The sequence below is a fragment of the Onychomys torridus genome, chromosome 21, assembly GCF_903995425.1.
Source record: "Onychomys torridus chromosome 21, mOncTor1.1, whole genome shotgun sequence".
Taxonomy (NCBI): domain Eukaryota; kingdom Metazoa; phylum Chordata; class Mammalia; order Rodentia; family Cricetidae; genus Onychomys; species Onychomys torridus.
The window spans coordinates 5,753,918-5,769,294 of NC_050463.1; the positions used below are offsets into that span (position 1 = coordinate 5,753,918).

Here is a 15,377-nt window from a genome sequence, read left to right on the forward strand (position 1 = left end):
ACAACTCCCTTCTTCCCTGTCTCCTCTGCTGAGGGTCCCAGACAGGAAGTCCGCACGGCCCTCCAGGGTCCAGCTGGCTAGAGCTCCTTCCGGTTGGAGCAGCCCTAACTTCCCTCCTGGTGGCTACTCAAGGACAACTCCCTGAGCTTGGGGACCATGAAATTCAACAGACCAACCACTGGTTGCAGTGGTGTGTGGGGACCCTTTGTCTCGACGCTCTAACAAAGGCAACACACCCTCCCCATGGTAGGTCAGGGACAGCACTGAACCAGGAGTTAAAAAGTAGACTCTCTTAGGGTATCAAAAGGAGACTTGCTACAGAAACACCATTGTCCCCAGAACAGGGCAAGGGCTCATCAGATGTCCAGGAGGCTCCTGGCTGTTTGGGGCCTCACCGGTGGGCTGCGGCAGGCACTGATGTAGACAGAAGGCAGGAGGACCAGAAGTTCAAAGCCAGCCCAGGCTACACAAAAAGTTAAGAGGCCAGCCTGGGCTAGACAAAACTATGTCTCAAAAAGCCAAACCATCCCAGTGGAGGGCAGCAACCAAGCTGTAGGAATTCTCACAGGGATGCTGGTCAGAGGCCCCCGGGAAGGGGCACTGGAGAGACCTGAGTGTCATGAGGAAGCACTGAGGCACAGGGGACACAGTGCAGAGGCCCTGAGGCGAAGGCTGAGGTTCTCACTGTGCTGTCTGGATCTGCCTGCTTCCCCAGAGAGAATTAAACAGATCCAGGATTGAAATAAAGAGGAGATTCTGCCCTGGATGAGGTGTGACGGTTCAGGAGGCATAAGAATAAAAAAGGGGGGTTGGGGATTTAGCTCAGTGGCAGAGCGCTTGCCTAGCAAGCACAAGGCCCTGGGTTCGATCCTCAGTTCCAAAAAAAAAAAAAGAAGAAAAAAGGGGAGTGACATCAGTGGGGCCCAGTGGCTCACACCAATATTCGGAGTACTTGGGAGGACTGTGGGCTCCAGGGAAGCCTAGGCTATGGAGGGAGACCCCATCTCACAGCAAAAATCAAACAAACAAACAAAAACCCCAAAGAAGACAGGATCTGGTGGTGGGCTCACATCATCCCAGCAGAGCTCAAGGTCACCCTCCTGAGACAGTAAGTTAGAGGCTAGCCTAGGCTATGTGGGACCCTGACTCAAACAGGAAACAGCACAGCTTCAGAGTCCAACTGAGACGAGGGGTCAGACTCTCATTTCTTTACCAGTGCTGGGATGGCAGGTGTCCATCTGTCAGGCTGCCACCATGCCTGTGCATAAGTGAGGGGTTCTACCACTGAGCCACTGCCCCACCCTTCTTTATTTTGGGAATTATTTAAAATAAACTGAACGTAGCAGATGCCCCAAGCACTGGGGAAAAACGGTCTTAAATGAGATCTTGCCCTTTCACTAGTTTTGATGTTTAGATGGGATCCAGTAATGTCCCAGGTGCCCTCCGGGACACTGGTGACGTCCAGGGCTCTGGGCCTTGGCCACACATTCTGAGATCTGAACTGCCAGGGCAGCTCACACAGTGGTCCCAAACACAGCAGGCTGAAGCTTGTCTTGGCCCTCCTCCCCAGTGCTGTTGCTCAGGGGTGGGCCAGGCCCATCGGGAAGTAGCTGGCCCTGGTTGCTGGCCAGCAAGGGGCCCAGTCGCTCAGCCTCCTCCAGGGCGGCCAGCAGCCCAGCCAGGGGTGGTCGCCGGCGAGCGATGTCCTGCAGCAGATCAGCCTGGGGCTGCAGCTGCTGGATCATCTGGTCCCTCTGGTCCACTGCGGCCTGCAGGCTGCGGACGGCGGCTTCAGAGCTCAGAAGCTGCTCTTGGAGGGCGGAAATCTCCCTGGTGAGGGGGCCAGAGGAGGTAGTTACAACAAGGGGTGAAGGGTCTGCACCTACCTACGCTGGAACCCTCAGAGGCTCCCTATGTCCTTCCTCCGCTGCCTCTATTTCCATGCTTATATTCGTGTTCACATGCCCACATGTAGGTTGGGGTACAGCCTGCAAGAGTTGGTTTGCTCCTTATATCCCACGGGATAAAATTCTTCATCTTTATTTTTGTTTATCAAGACAGGGTTTGTCTGTGTAGTTCTGGCTGCCCTGGAACTCTTACTGTAGACCAGGCTGCCCTTGAACTCATAGAGATCCTCCTGCCTCTGCCTCCCAGTCTTAGTGGCAAGTGGTTGAGTGCCCTTACCCACAAAGCCATCTCCATTGCGTTGGTAAAGGACCCCAACTCCACAGTATGCCTGGAGCCAGGGTTCCATCCCTAGAATGCCTGTCATTCCCAGAACTCCAGAGGTGGAGGCAGAAGGATCAGGAGTTGAAGGTTATCCTTGGCTAACAGTGCCTTCTGGGGGGGGGGGGAGACGGACGGGACGGGACGGGACGACGAGCCGGGCGGTGGTGGCACGCGCCTTTAATCTCAGAACTTGGGAGGCAGGGCCAGGCGGATCTCAGTGAGTTCGAGGCCAGTGTGGTCTACAAAGAGAACCCCAGGACAGCCAAGACTGTTACATAGAGAAACCCTGTCTCCAAACACCAAACCAAACCAAAACAATGCCAGTTTTGTGTCTCCTTCAGTAGGACTTCCTCGTGGCCCAAAATGGTTGCCACAGCTCTGACTACTGTATAGTGTTCTGACATCAAGGCCTCGGGTGCTCTGTGCCTCTGTCTACCGATGGGGCTCCCCAGCAGCCCCTGGGGCATGCTCTTCTCTCCACATCTCCTCCGATCCTCAGGCGGCACAAAACTCTCGAGCCTGAGCTCAGGGCGGGCAGTACAACGAGATTAGGCCTTGGGGGACAGCTGGCCCCGTTTGAACAGTTTGAGACACTCATGTAGCCCAGGCTGTAACTTAACTCCCCCTGTAATCGAGGCTGGACTCGAACTCCTGTTCTTCCAGCCTCAGACTCCTCAGTGCTGCGATGCCAGGCACGGACAGCTCTGGAGATCTTTGCTCCTGGTTCCCAGCCCTTGCCACCCGCCTCCTCCGTGAGGTCTGCCGTGCTCTCCCCCCACCCCCGCACCCCCGGGCCTCACCGGTCCTTGGCGCGGCCCAGCTCGTCCAGGGCGGCGCGCAGCTGCTGGTCGTGGCGGGCCAGGCGCTCGGCCTGCGCGCGCACCGTGCGCTCCGCCGCCAGCAGCCGCGTCTCCAGCTCCGCCGCGCGCCGGTGCACGGCCGCCAGGTGCGCGTTCGCCTCCCGGATCTGCAACGCGGGCGGCGCGGACATGGTGGCCAGCCGCCGCGCAGGCCCCGCCCCACCCCGCCCGGCCCCGCCCAGCGGCGGAGAGGCCACGCCCACAAACCCACCCCCTCTGGCGCCATCCTCTCGGGCTGCGGCCGCATTCATTGAAACATACCCTCTCGAGGCCCCGCCCTACCCGGAAGCCAACGTGGGTGGCCACGCCCCCTATGGAAGCCACGTGCGCCCCCTTGGACTCTCGCTATTGGACACGTTTCTACGAGGGGCAGGTCTAAACACGGCCACGCCCCTCAGGAGCCTCTCAAGTCCCTTTCAGGGCGCGCTTCTGTTTGGCTACGCCTCCGAGCCCAGCGAAGACTTGGACCGGCGCAGAATAGGCCTTGATATCCGTCAATTAAGATGCTCACCCTACGATTGGTCTCTTTGCCGATAACCCCCGCCGCCCGGCCTGGCCACGCCCCCAAATAGTCGCACGCGGTTCTCATTCCCAACGCGCAAATAACCACACCCCACACTCACTCTGGATCCAGAGCTCCAGCTAATCTAGTGGAGTCCCGCCTCTGCACTGCGATTGGTGTACCCTCTGTCAATCTCGCGCACCACGCTGCAATCGCTGTGCCGCAATTGGTCGGCAACCTGTCAATCCCCTGGATGATGGGCTTGTCATTCTCTACGCTAGGAACGCCGTTTCAGCTGGGACGGGCGGCGTTTTGCTTCCTTGGCAGTGAGCCTCAGTTTACCTTTCCAGGAATGAAGTCATGGCTGTCTCTGCCTAGATCCGCTCGTGGACACGCGCGCGACACCGTTCCTACGGCGTGAACGAAGATGTGCACGCCCAACCCGCTCCGCGTGCGCGCGCACAGGCTGTGTCTTTGTCCGCGGCGCTCAATAAAGTTGCGCGCCGGAAGCCTCGCGAGAGTTGGCCTTGCCGGCTGCCCTTGAGCTCGCCGCGGCGCGGAAGGGTGTGCGGAGCGAGCACGGCCAGGCACAGCCATGGCCCAGCTGCTGCTCCGGGCCTACGATGAGGTCCCCGACGGCACCCAGTGTCACCGCAAGACCTACATCACCACGTTGTTAGGCGCCCTCGTTGGTGAGCGCGGGCCCCGAGGCGGAGGGCAGGGCGCAGAGGGCAGGGGACCGGCGGTCCAGGGCCCTAAGGGGTCAGACGTCATTATCGGGGTGCGGAGCCCGGAGGTCGCGGGGTGATCGGGTCTTTCGAGGTTTGGAAGATGAGTTCTCGTGTGGCCCGTACTAGACCGCAGACTCCTGTGAGGCCGAGGATGGCCTGAGCTCCCGATCCTCATGCCTCAGCCTCCCAAGTGCCGCGATGACAGGCCACACCCCGGCTTAGCCTCTGGAAAACGTTTTGTTGTTGTTATTATTTGTGTCTGTCTTGAGCTTTTCAGACAGGGTCCCACAGTGTCCTAGGCTGGCCTCGAACTCAGATCCTTCTGTCCCTGCCTCCCGAGCTCTGGGATCAAAGGCGTGCACCACCACAGGAGATATTTATTTATTTACTATTATTTTCAGACCAGATCTTCCTATGTAGCCCTGGCTGTCCTGAAACTCAAAGCAATCCTCCTGCCTCGGCCTCTGGGCCGTGGTGGCGCACACCTTTAATCCCAGAGCTCGGGAGGCAGAGGCAGGCGGATCTCTGTGAGTTTGAGGTTAACCTGGGCTACAGAGTGAGATCCAGAACAGGCTCCAAAGCTACAGAGAGAAACCCTGTCTCAAAAACCCAAAACAGAACCGTGCACCACCATGAGTGCCTACTTCTGGAAGGTTCCTGATGGGACACACTGGTTAGGAATGTCAGACATCTTTGTGGGGTGCCATGGAGTCACCCTGGGCATTTGGAATTCTCACAGTGCACCCTCCAGGCCTCATTCATTCATTCGTTCACTCACTGTGCACCCTCAAGGCCTCGTGCATTCATTCATTGACTATGCACCCTTTAGGCCTCATTCACTCATTCGCTCACTGTACACCCTCCAGGTCTCTTTCGTACATGCATTCACAGTGTCTCCGCAGGCCTCATTCACAAGTATACCCCAAGGCTTTGCTCCCACCAGGCAAGTGCTGTAGGGTCAGATGATTGGGGGCATTTTTGTTATTGATTGATTGATTGATTGGTTTCTCTGTGTAGCTTTGCGCTTTCCCTCAAACTCACTCTGTAGATCAGGCTGGCCTTGACCTCACAAAGATCCGCCTGCCTCTGCCTCCCGAGTGCTGGGATTACAGGCGTGTGCCACTATCTGGCTGTAGATTTGGGGGTTTGTAAACTGACACGACATTGGCGTTGGAGCTGGAGGATGAGTGTGTACTTTGGGGCCTGGCTGGAGTCTGTCTCAGATAGATGCTGAGCATAAGCGGGCCCTTGCCAGAAGCGCTGTGTGAGAGAGGAGGTGGGGTGGTGGCTACTTGAGCAGTCTTCCCTGTATGCCACCTCCATTGTCCCCAGGCTTCTCATCCCTCTGGGAGGACTTGTTTCCTGTCTGGCTCCCATAAGGGGACATTGCAGGAGGGCAGTGAACCTACCTTCCCAAGAGGTCTAACAACTTGGGGAACTGGTGAACGAATGAATGAGGCCTTGCAGGCTCTCAGTGAGTGGATGAATGAATTAATTCCTGCCTTGCGGCATAGCACCCATTAGGAGTGGGTGGCTGGTGGGCGCAGCTGCTCCTGGAGGCTCCCATGCTGCTGGTGGTGCTCAGGCTTGGCTCTACCTGTGCCGGGCCATCGGAGAGTCGTCACAGGGGCAGCAGCTAGAGAAGGGGGGTGGTCAGTCTCTGACTACTGGCTGATAATGTGGTCAGTGAAGTCACGCAGGGTCCCTGTGTCCAGGCCTGCCCTTCAGCCCAGCACTCAGCTCCTTATCTTTGAGGCCCCGCTGGGGTCCTCAGTCTGTGTTGGGACTGAGACTCCAGACCTGTAAGTGCTCAGTGTTCAGCTCGGAACTCACCAGAGCTCCCCAGGAAGGGCGTGTGTAGCACACCCCCTAAGGCTGGAGGATGGTTGAGAGGCAAGACCCACTGACCCATGGCCAGCTGTGCCAGCCTGGTGGCTCTGCCTCTGGGGCCGCTTCCCCTTTCATGAAAGGGGGTAACGGGGCAGAGTCCATCCAGCCTGGAGCGACGATGGCCCTTGTCATCAGTCTCCCAATAGTAGGAAACCTGTGTCTGCTGCCCCAGTCCTGGGCTGCTGGCTCAGCGCCCACCCCGGCCTGCCTCAGAGGAGTTATAAAACCATGGTGTGAAGTACAGGGCAGCAGCGGGTGGAGGAATGGAAAAGCTGACCGGTGTGGTGGCAGAGTGGGCGTGGGCGGAATGGAGCCAGCCAGGTGTGGGGACACGTCTGGGCCAAGCCGCCGGCACGTGGAAGGTCTGGCATCTCTTGAGCCCGATGGCTGCCAAGCTGGATTAGGCCCAGCTCCCAACCCCTTGGAAAACACGGCCTTTGATGGGAGCGGAGGAGGTGCTGTGGCATCTGCGTAGTGGACGGCACAAGGCCCTAGGTCAGGGAAAGGCAAGAGGTGGCCCTAGGCTCCGGCCTAGCAGCAGTGGGCCTGGGTTCCGTTCCTGTTGTATCCCGGCGGAGCTTCCCAGCAGCCTTCACTCTCTCTCCTCCACAGGTGCAATAGGCTCAGCTTACAGCGTCGCGCTCAACCCCGCAGATACCCACCTGGAAGCAGTGGCCAGGGCTGGCCGGTACACGTTCACTGCGGGTGAGTTAGCCCAGCCTCTGGGACAAGCCATTCTCATAGGCGATAGGGAGCTACTGGGTAGGGGTCCCAGGAGACCGACCCTGGGAGGGGCTCGGAAGGCAGCGTGGTGGCACCCAGCTTTGTCTACACAGGGACAAGCAGGGGCTAGCTCAACACTTCCTCAGTTTCCCCAACCGCCATCGCCCTTTACAGCTGCCGTCGGAGCTATGTTTGGCCTTGCCACCTGTGCCAGTGCCCAGGTCCGCCAGAAGCCAGATGATCCCCTGAACTACTTCATCGGAGGCTGCGCCGGGGGCCTGACGCTGGGAGCGCGTGGTGAGTGAGCATGTCCCTGGGGTAGTGGTGACCCCCGATCACTTCAGCCTCCTCACTCTTTGTCCCACACAAGACGGGGGCAGTTGCTGCCATTTAAGCACCGGGCAGCCCTGTGACAATCTCAAGTGCGGCAGGCCCTGACCTCTCACCCTGCTCTGGCTGCTGCAGCGTGCCAGGCTCCGTCCTGCCCCACGCATGGCCTTTGACGGGCTGTGCCTCCCCCTAAATGCAGTGTCCCCTCCCTATGGGTGCCTGAGTGGTGACCCCTGACTGGCCTGCCCCTGCCGCCCCGTGTCACAGGTTGTCAGTGACTGTCTCCTGGGTGGGAGGAGCCTGGGCCCTGCAGAGAGCTACCCTGCCCGTCCCTCTGCCGTTTGGATGTGGACACTGGGAACCGGTGCAGCCATCCCTTCCCACTTGGGGCCTTTTGAGGTCTGGGTTTGATCCACAGCACATCTTTGACTGAGACAGGCTCGGCTCTAGGCTGCCTCCCCATACTCTGTGTGGTCCTTGGGGTCTGGCCAGGGGAAAGCCATACTGTCTCTCCATTCAACTATGGGAAAAGGCTGGAGTGGGGGAGAGTTGGTTCACAATAGCCTGGCCTTGGTCTCCCCGTGTCCAAAACTCCACTGCTGGGCTGTTGGTCCCTGAAGAAGCCTAGTTCGATGAAGCCCCGCCCCCTTGGGAGGTTCCAGGGTCACACCCAGAGCACCCCATGCCTAATGCCATCCTTCTTCACAGCTCACAGCTATGGGACTGCAGCTGCTGGCTGCGTATGCATGGGCACCGCGGCAACCCTGTTTAAGATTGGCAAGCTGGAAGGCTGGGAATACTTTGGCAGTCCCAAGGTGTGAGCAGAACCCCCGTGGCAAATAAACACTGTGTGTCCCTTTGCCCACATGTCCTGGAGACTTGCTTGAGACCATGTGCCGGCAGTGTGTGTGTGTGTGTGTGTGTGTGTGTGTGTGTGTGTGTGTGAGTGCGCGCGCACATGCAGATGAGATGACAGAGGTCCAGGCCTGCACTGGACACACAGAGTTCAGAGGCAGCCAGGGAGAAGACTAGAAGACCACACACGCCTGCCCATTGGCCCAGCATGGGTGTGCCGAGGCCATTGACCTGGCCCTGCAGTGGGGGAGCTACCCACTGGGGCTAGAGGGAGCTGGGATTGAGAGCTGCTTGACAATTCACATTCCCATGGCCAGCCACCCGCGCGTGGAAGCCTAGCCACCCCGCACTCAGGTTGCCGACACCCCCTCCCAGGCCTGCCCTCAAAGCCAACAACTTCTGACCCACACAGCGGTTACTCCAAGTTCCTGGGTAGCGGAGCAGAGAGAGTCCTGGATCAGCTGACCTGTCATGCAGGCTGCTGCAAGCCCCAGGCCCAGGATGGAGCCTGTCAGCCTGGCCAGGTGACACAGGGCCCAGACCCTGCCTTGCAGGATCCTTGCCCAGTACCTGACAGCCCCATGATTTAGGTGGCCCCGGAGTGCTGGCGACGCCCAGCTCAGCACTGACTGAACTTCCTGGCAACTGTGGGGGAAGCAGCGGGCTCCAGCAGGCCACAGCAGCTGTAAATCAAGCTCTGTGTCCTGCCTGAGGAGCTGCTGGGCCTGGGCACTCGCTGCTGGGGGCTGCATCTCCTGCCCTCCTGGAGGCCCAGGTGCCATCTTGGTCAATTCCAGGGCCGTTTGAGCTGGACTTGGGGCTCCTGAGAAGGATGGGGTACCCCAAGATGTGCAAAGGACACAGCTCAGCTCCCAGAATGCTGGAGTCCAGATGCTCTCTGGCTTTGAAGGCTGGGCTCCTGGCTGTGTCTCTTAACACTGGCAAGGAGCATCGGCTCTGCTCCAGCACACGGGAAGAATGACTTCCCTCTGTCAGAGCAGGGCCCTCACAGCTTCTTGGTTTTGGATGTGTCCCCACCGAAGTCTGAAGGGATCAGGATGGCCACCATTTCCTTCCCTTCCATCCTGCCTGAGTGCCAGGAACAGGAGGGTTCCACCAGGACCTGGTGTAGTGCTACCCTGCCCTCTGGTCACTACTGCATCATCTCTAGGCCTGAGGAGGGGCATTCAAAACTAACGCTTTCTGTGCCTCCTCTTGCCTTCCAGGGTGCTGCTGGCTCTGCACACAGCCCACCCAGCCCTTTCTGGGCTAGCTGCCAGGGCTGGAGTGGCCTGCCAGGCCCCCCGCCGGCAGTCCAGACCCCCAGAAAGGGGCAGGATGGGGTGGCTGCTCACCGGGCTCCAGAGAGCCCCAAACCCAGGCCCCATTGGCCATAAACATTTACTAGCCAGTGAGGGGCTGACGTCACCCCCACACAGGCCCCCATCCGGAATGTCCTGCAGCCTCCCGTGTGGAGCTGTGGGGACCATCAAGACAGGCTCCCTGCGGGCCTGGAAGAGAAGGTCATCCTCGGGCTAGAGCAGGTGCTGGGGATGCTGGGACATACCCTTTCTCAGAATTCACCCAACCAATACATGTAGGCACAGGGACAAGAACTGTGGCCTGACCACGTGTAGTCCAATGGGGTCTCTGCTGGTAAACCACAAAAGTGTCACCAGCAGGACACAAGGGGTGAACTGTGGTTTGGGACTCTCACCTCTACCCACAGCCCTCTGTCATGGGACCAAAGCCCAAGGGGTTCCTGCAGTCCACAGTGCTCCACTCTCTTCCTCTCTCCTCCCTCTGTCCCCTGCTCCCTCTGCTCCAGCCACACAGGCCTTCTCCATGTTCCAGCACGCCAGCTCCATCCAGCCCCAGGGCCTTTGCACTGGTGAGCCTTCTCTGCCCCGGGGCTCTTCCCCCAGTCGGCGCCTACAGCTTCCCCGTGTCTCCTGGTTCTCAGCCAAAGCCCCGCTTCTCCCCACAGGCAGCCGTCCCTCCCTGCCCTCCTCTCATGCGTGTGTGGAGCTGGGCTCTGTCAGCTACACCTATGGTTCTGCCCCAGCGCCCAGGCTCAAATAATTACACATGGAGTGACTTGAGTGAGTGGGGCTCAAGATAGCTGGTGACCACGGTGGGCAAGCCAGGAGAGCCACCCAGGCCTGAGCTGCTCATCTCCGATGTGGGCTTGGCCCAGGGTCCCGCCTTATCCAGCAGTGAGAGAGATGAGCAGGTGACAGTGTCAGGGACACATGACCCTGGGCACATGGCCGACAACACACTCCTCAGGTCTCTCACAGCTGCCTGTTAACCCCAGCTGCAGGGAACCTGTGGGCACCTGTGTGCACCCCACACCACCCCACGCGTGTAACTGAAGATACTAAAGAGATCTTCAAAGAAAAAACAAGGGGAAAGGCACTTGTTGCCAAGCCTGGTGTCCTGGCTTTGATCCCTGAAGCCCACACAGTTGGGAGCAGAGACCAGACACCTGCAGGTTGCCCCCTGACCTTGGCACAAAGCACACTGAATGAATCAACGTGGTTTTAAAGGGCCAAGGCATGTGGGAGTCTGGGTCCTGCAGGACAGTAGCCTGGCCAGGGTGGGCGGCCAATGCCTGAGTCGACATGGTGGGAGTGGGTCTGAGGAGGCCTTGGGCAGCTGTGAACATGGGACAGGCCAAGGGCACAACATGCCAAGGCCCTGGGGTCCATCAGGCAGGGGTGGAGCACACCTGCCATCCCAGCACCAGAGATGGAGTCAGGAGGGTCTGTTGCAGTGACTTTAATGCTAGCCTGGGCTATAGGAAACCCTGTTCTGAAAAAGAAGCAATCAAAGAAAAAACAAAAATGTCATCTTTGTAAAGCCCCCTGGGAGGGGGCAGCACCAGCCCACCAACCAGAGGGAGTCGTTGTCAACAGGGAAACTGAGGCACAGAACAGCCCCCCTCCCAGGTCCTCTCTGAAGCAAGCTGCCCCTCTCATGGGCCCACACAAACCCAGGGCTTCCCAGAAGTGCTGGGTGGTCGGCTGGAGCCTGGGAGGGGTGGGGGTGTGGGCTCTGACCCTGAACCTGAGCAGGGAAGGTGTGAGCCAGGGCGTGGGCGTGGGGGGGGGGGCTTTCGGCCCACACGGAGGGGCCCAGCCTCCCCCTCCCCGGGGCCTGCCTGGCTGGAAACCTGCAGGCCCCACTCATTAAAGGAGCAGAAAGCTGAAATGGCTTGTCTTTTTATGTCTCAAATGTGCTTTTACAATAGGTAAAACAGACTAGAGCTGCCCCAAAGGTTCCTAAGCTGCTGAGAACAGACCTCAGCATCACCCCACACACACTCCACCATCTGGGGGGGGGGGGGCACCAGTCTATTCCCATCCCAGCCTGGCACAGGGAGACACACCTGCTCTTTTTAATGGCAGTATACTATCCTTGCCCTCGAGCATAATCTCCTGCACCCTCATTAAAGCCACATCCTGGGGAGCTGCCCTGTGCCCACACCCTGTAAAGTGCTAGTTAGGGAGTAGGTTTCCAGTTTACAGAGAAACTAAGCCACAAGAGTAAAATTCCCACAGGTCCCCAGCTTTCACGAGTGGGAACGTTTGTTGCCAATGATGGCAAGTGTCAGGAACCAAGGCCTGGCTGATGCAGAGCCTGTGAGTGTGGGTGGTGGGAAATATCCTCACCCTAGAATCCTCAGTGTCCCCCCAGTCCAACATCCTCCCAGCCTTTCAAAGGGCTCCTTCCACCCTGCTGGCCCCTTGTTTAGACCTGTGTGAAATATTCCATTTTGCGGATGTATCACAGTCCATTCTGTCCACCCAGGGAAGCACATGCAGATATTGTCATCACCATTGTTCAGGCTCTTGCTCTTTGAGACCCAGTCTCATCGTGTGGCCTAAAACCCACCACCCTCCTGCCTCCACCTCTGGGTGAGATGCCAGGTGTGTGCCACCAATGAGGGACAAGCCTGAAGGACATCGGGCTTGCTTGCAAGTCCTAAATGGTTCAACAAATATCCGGGTTTGGTGTGGACACAAGTATTTACCTCCTTTGGGTAAATACTAAGAGTGTGACTGTGGGACCCTGTGGTCGGATTAGCTTTGTGGGAAATCACCATGGCCGGCGGCTCAGTAGGGCGCCCGTGGCCCCAGTATTTGGCTGCTGGCAGCATCTGCCCTTGTGGTCCTTCTTAAGCTTGGCCTGTTACTTGAACCCCTTGGAAGCATGGGATTTATTTATGCCATTTTAGGGATAAGACAAGGCTGAGAGGTGGGTAGTCACATTCCTAAAGTCACACAGCAAACAAGCCAGGAGATCTGGCTGGCACTGCAGTGCTTCTGCCCACTGAGTACCCTCATACCCAGACATCCATGAATAACGGGTGTTGAAGCATGTGTAGGAGTTTGCAGAAGAGGAAAAGGTGAGAAACAGCATGGGAGATGGATCTGAGGACAGAAAGGGGAACAGCTGGCTGGCTGCTCAGGAGAGCCCTGCGTGCTAGGTGCTCAGGTCCTTCTCTGGGCCGAATCTCTTTCACGTCCCCAGCATAGCTGTGAAGATCCAAATGCCTCAGCTGTCACATTCAGCTTCACTCAGGGCCACTGCAGCCCCTTTGGCAACTAGGGGTCCAAGACCTGGTTCCCATCAGGGTGGTCTGGGGACAGCTAAAGGCCATCTCTGGACTCTCCTCTCAGTTAAAGGGAACTGCCTGAGGGTGGGGAGGGGGCGTGGACTCTTCCGGTCCCAGACTGGTGCTCTGGGGGTGGCTAGGGGTGGTTAGGGGCTCCCTTCCTGGCCTGTGCTCTTCCTTCTGACCCCCATTATCCAGCCACCAGGGAGTGGGCCTCCCCCCCATCCTGCCCCCACACACCGTCCTGCCCCCGCCACCCCTGTTAAGAATAAGTCACCAGCAATGTGGAGCGGCCATGACTGACAGGCTGGGGGTGAGGGTGGCCTGCTGTCCCCTCCGCGCAGCTGGCCTCTGAGGCACCTGGAAAACCCATCAGCGGCCACCTGACTGACACCTAGGAGGCCCGTCTGAGCGGCTCTCACCAAACACCCCAAGGCCTGCTTTTCTGCTTTGAGACAGGCTCTTGCCACAGCGCCCAGGCCGGCCTCACACTTGCCATCCTTCTGCCTCAGCCTCCCGTTGGGATGGCAGGCATTTGCCCCGACACCCGACACCGGCTCGGGCCTTTCCTAAGCCCGGATGACTGCACGGGCTGCGGCTGCCTGCCTTGGAGTACGGGAGGAGTCAGAGGCTGAGGAACAGAGGGCGCGGGGCCTGTCTGCCCAAGACTGCGGCCCTGGGGGCCCAGCCTGAGTGGGACTAGAGGAGGTCACTGCACACTGGAGCACACCTACGTACGCCATGACTGACCGCCCCTGCATCCTTCTCCCGGCAGCCTGGAGCTGAGCCACGGGAGAGGAAACTTGGGCACCCTGGCAGAGCAGAGACCCCATCACATCTCACCTCCGGGAATCTGCCCAGAAAAACCCAAAGCTGCTGAGCTTAAAGTTCCGAGGTGCAGACCCGTCCAGAATCCCCAGTGAGGGCTGGGGGCGTGGTCAGGGTGGAGCCCCGCCTAGAATCCCCCAGTGAGGGCTGGGGGCGTGGTCAGGGTGGAGCCCCGCCTAGAATCCCCAGTGAGGGGCTGGGGGGCGTGGTCAGGGTGGAGCCCCGCCTAGAATCCCCAGTGAGGGCTGGGGGCGTGGTCAGGGTGGAGCACCGCCTACAATCCCCAGTGAGGGTTGGGGGCGTGGTCAGGGTGGAGCCCCGCCTAGAATCCCCAGGGAGGGCTGGGGGCGTGGTCAGGGTGGAGCACCGCCTAGAATCCCCAGTGAGGGGCTGGGGGCGTGGTCGGGGTGGAGCCCCGCCTAGAATCCCCAGTGAGGGGCTGGGGCGTGGTCAGGGGCGGGTCCCTCGAGGCCCTGGGTTCCTTAGCCAGCATCTCACCAGAGAGAAGGGTCTCCACTGTCTCCCTCCTTTGAAGAGTCGCTCCAGCAGGGCGGAGGGCCCTGTGCCTCCCCAGGTCACATTACTCTGGTTCTCCAGCCTCCAGGGAGATGTCAAAGGCGAGGACGCAGCCTATGGACCCTGGATCGAATTCGGGCTCTGCCACTTTGTGCGCCCATGTGACTCTGAGCCCATTACTGTCTCTATGCCTCAGTTTCCCTGTCTGTCAAGTGGAAATAACAGGTCAGCAATAGCTGTACCGACACCGGGTGGCTTGGTAGATGACACTGATTTATGCTGGTGTCTGGCCCGCCACACAGTGCGCTGCTTAAGGGCCCCGCCAGGCCCCGGCCTCCCTCCTGGCCGGCGGGGAGGGGCCGAGCGGGAAACAGGCTAATTTTAGTTCTGATGACACCCCCCTGGCTGCCAGCCTTGTGCAAACATCCCCAGCCAAGCTGGAGGTTCAAAGCATCCCCCACCCCCAGCCCGCCGCGGAAAGACGCTGTTTATTCATTCTTGTTGGCCCAGCCTGCCTGTGCCTGCCACCCAGGACTCTGTCCAGAACCCGTGTCCCCACCGTGTCACCCCGGGGAGCCCCAGCTCACCTGAGGCCGCTGCAAGGCCCAGAGTCTGTCCGTCCGTCCCAGCCCACTCAAACACTGTCCCTTTGGGGACCTGCGTGTCCAGGTAGTGCCCCCACGGGTCTGGGGGAAGATTTGGAATCCAGCTTAGGCTGCCCGTGCATTCATTCATTCATTCATCCATTCATTCGTTCAGTATGCTTCCAATTCTGTCAGGGGACACTCTAGTTGCCAATGACAGAGACAAAGGAGCTGGAGACATGGGCTAGCTAGAATAAATGATGGACTAGGATGCAGCCCCGAGGAGGAGCACACTCTGGGGAGTTCGAGAGCATAATTTCTCTTTGTAAATCTGGTCTCATGGAGCCCAAGCTGGCCTCCAGTTTGCTCTGTAGCTGAGGATGGACCCTGGGGCCCCATGCATGGCCGGTGAGTGCTCTGTCCTCTGAGCCTCAGGCCCCTGAAGAAATGTGAGGCTTCACTGTGCGTGTTGGAGCATGTGCAAATGTCCTGGGGTCAGGAGACAAGAAGCAGAGGGTCCTGGGAGGGTCGGAAGGGAGGTTGGCTTCATCCCCAGCTCTTCTTCCATCCTGACAGTCACCATGCTGACTTGGGAGGGGACAGGACTGAGGACTGCAGCTGAGCTGCTGAGTCTCAGTAGCTGGCAGGTGGATTCCAGCTGTAAATGAGGACTTCCGGAACATGCTAGGAGTCCAGGGAGGGGAAATT

At 59.0% G+C, this 15,377-nt stretch overlaps 2 protein-coding genes across 2 annotated transcripts; one reads left to right on the plus strand and one right to left on the minus strand.

Moving 5' to 3' along the window:
• Positions 1-854: 854 nt before the first annotated feature.
• Positions 855-3,242, minus strand: Vmac (vimentin type intermediate filament associated coiled-coil protein). The gene is made up of 2 exons (XM_036170898.1): positions 3,030-3,242; positions 855-1,830 (listed from the first exon to the last, which is right to left on the minus strand). Exons 1-2 carry the CDS (start codon positions 3,218-3,220, stop codon positions 1,515-1,517), a joined length of 507 nt encoding a protein of 168 aa, XP_036026791.1. The 5' UTR covers positions 3,221-3,242; the 3' UTR covers positions 855-1,514.
• Positions 3,243-3,892: 650 nt separating this feature from the next.
• Ndufa11 (NADH:ubiquinone oxidoreductase subunit A11) lies at positions 3,893-8,132 on the plus strand. Its single transcript, XM_036170959.1, has 4 exons — positions 3,893-4,283; positions 6,825-6,917; positions 7,110-7,232; positions 7,974-8,132. The coding sequence occupies exons 1-4, from the start codon at positions 4,187-4,189 to the stop codon at positions 8,084-8,086; spliced, it is 426 nt and encodes a 141-aa protein (XP_036026852.1). The 5' UTR covers positions 3,893-4,186; the 3' UTR covers positions 8,087-8,132.
• The last annotated feature ends 7,245 nt before the right edge of the window (positions 8,133-15,377 follow it).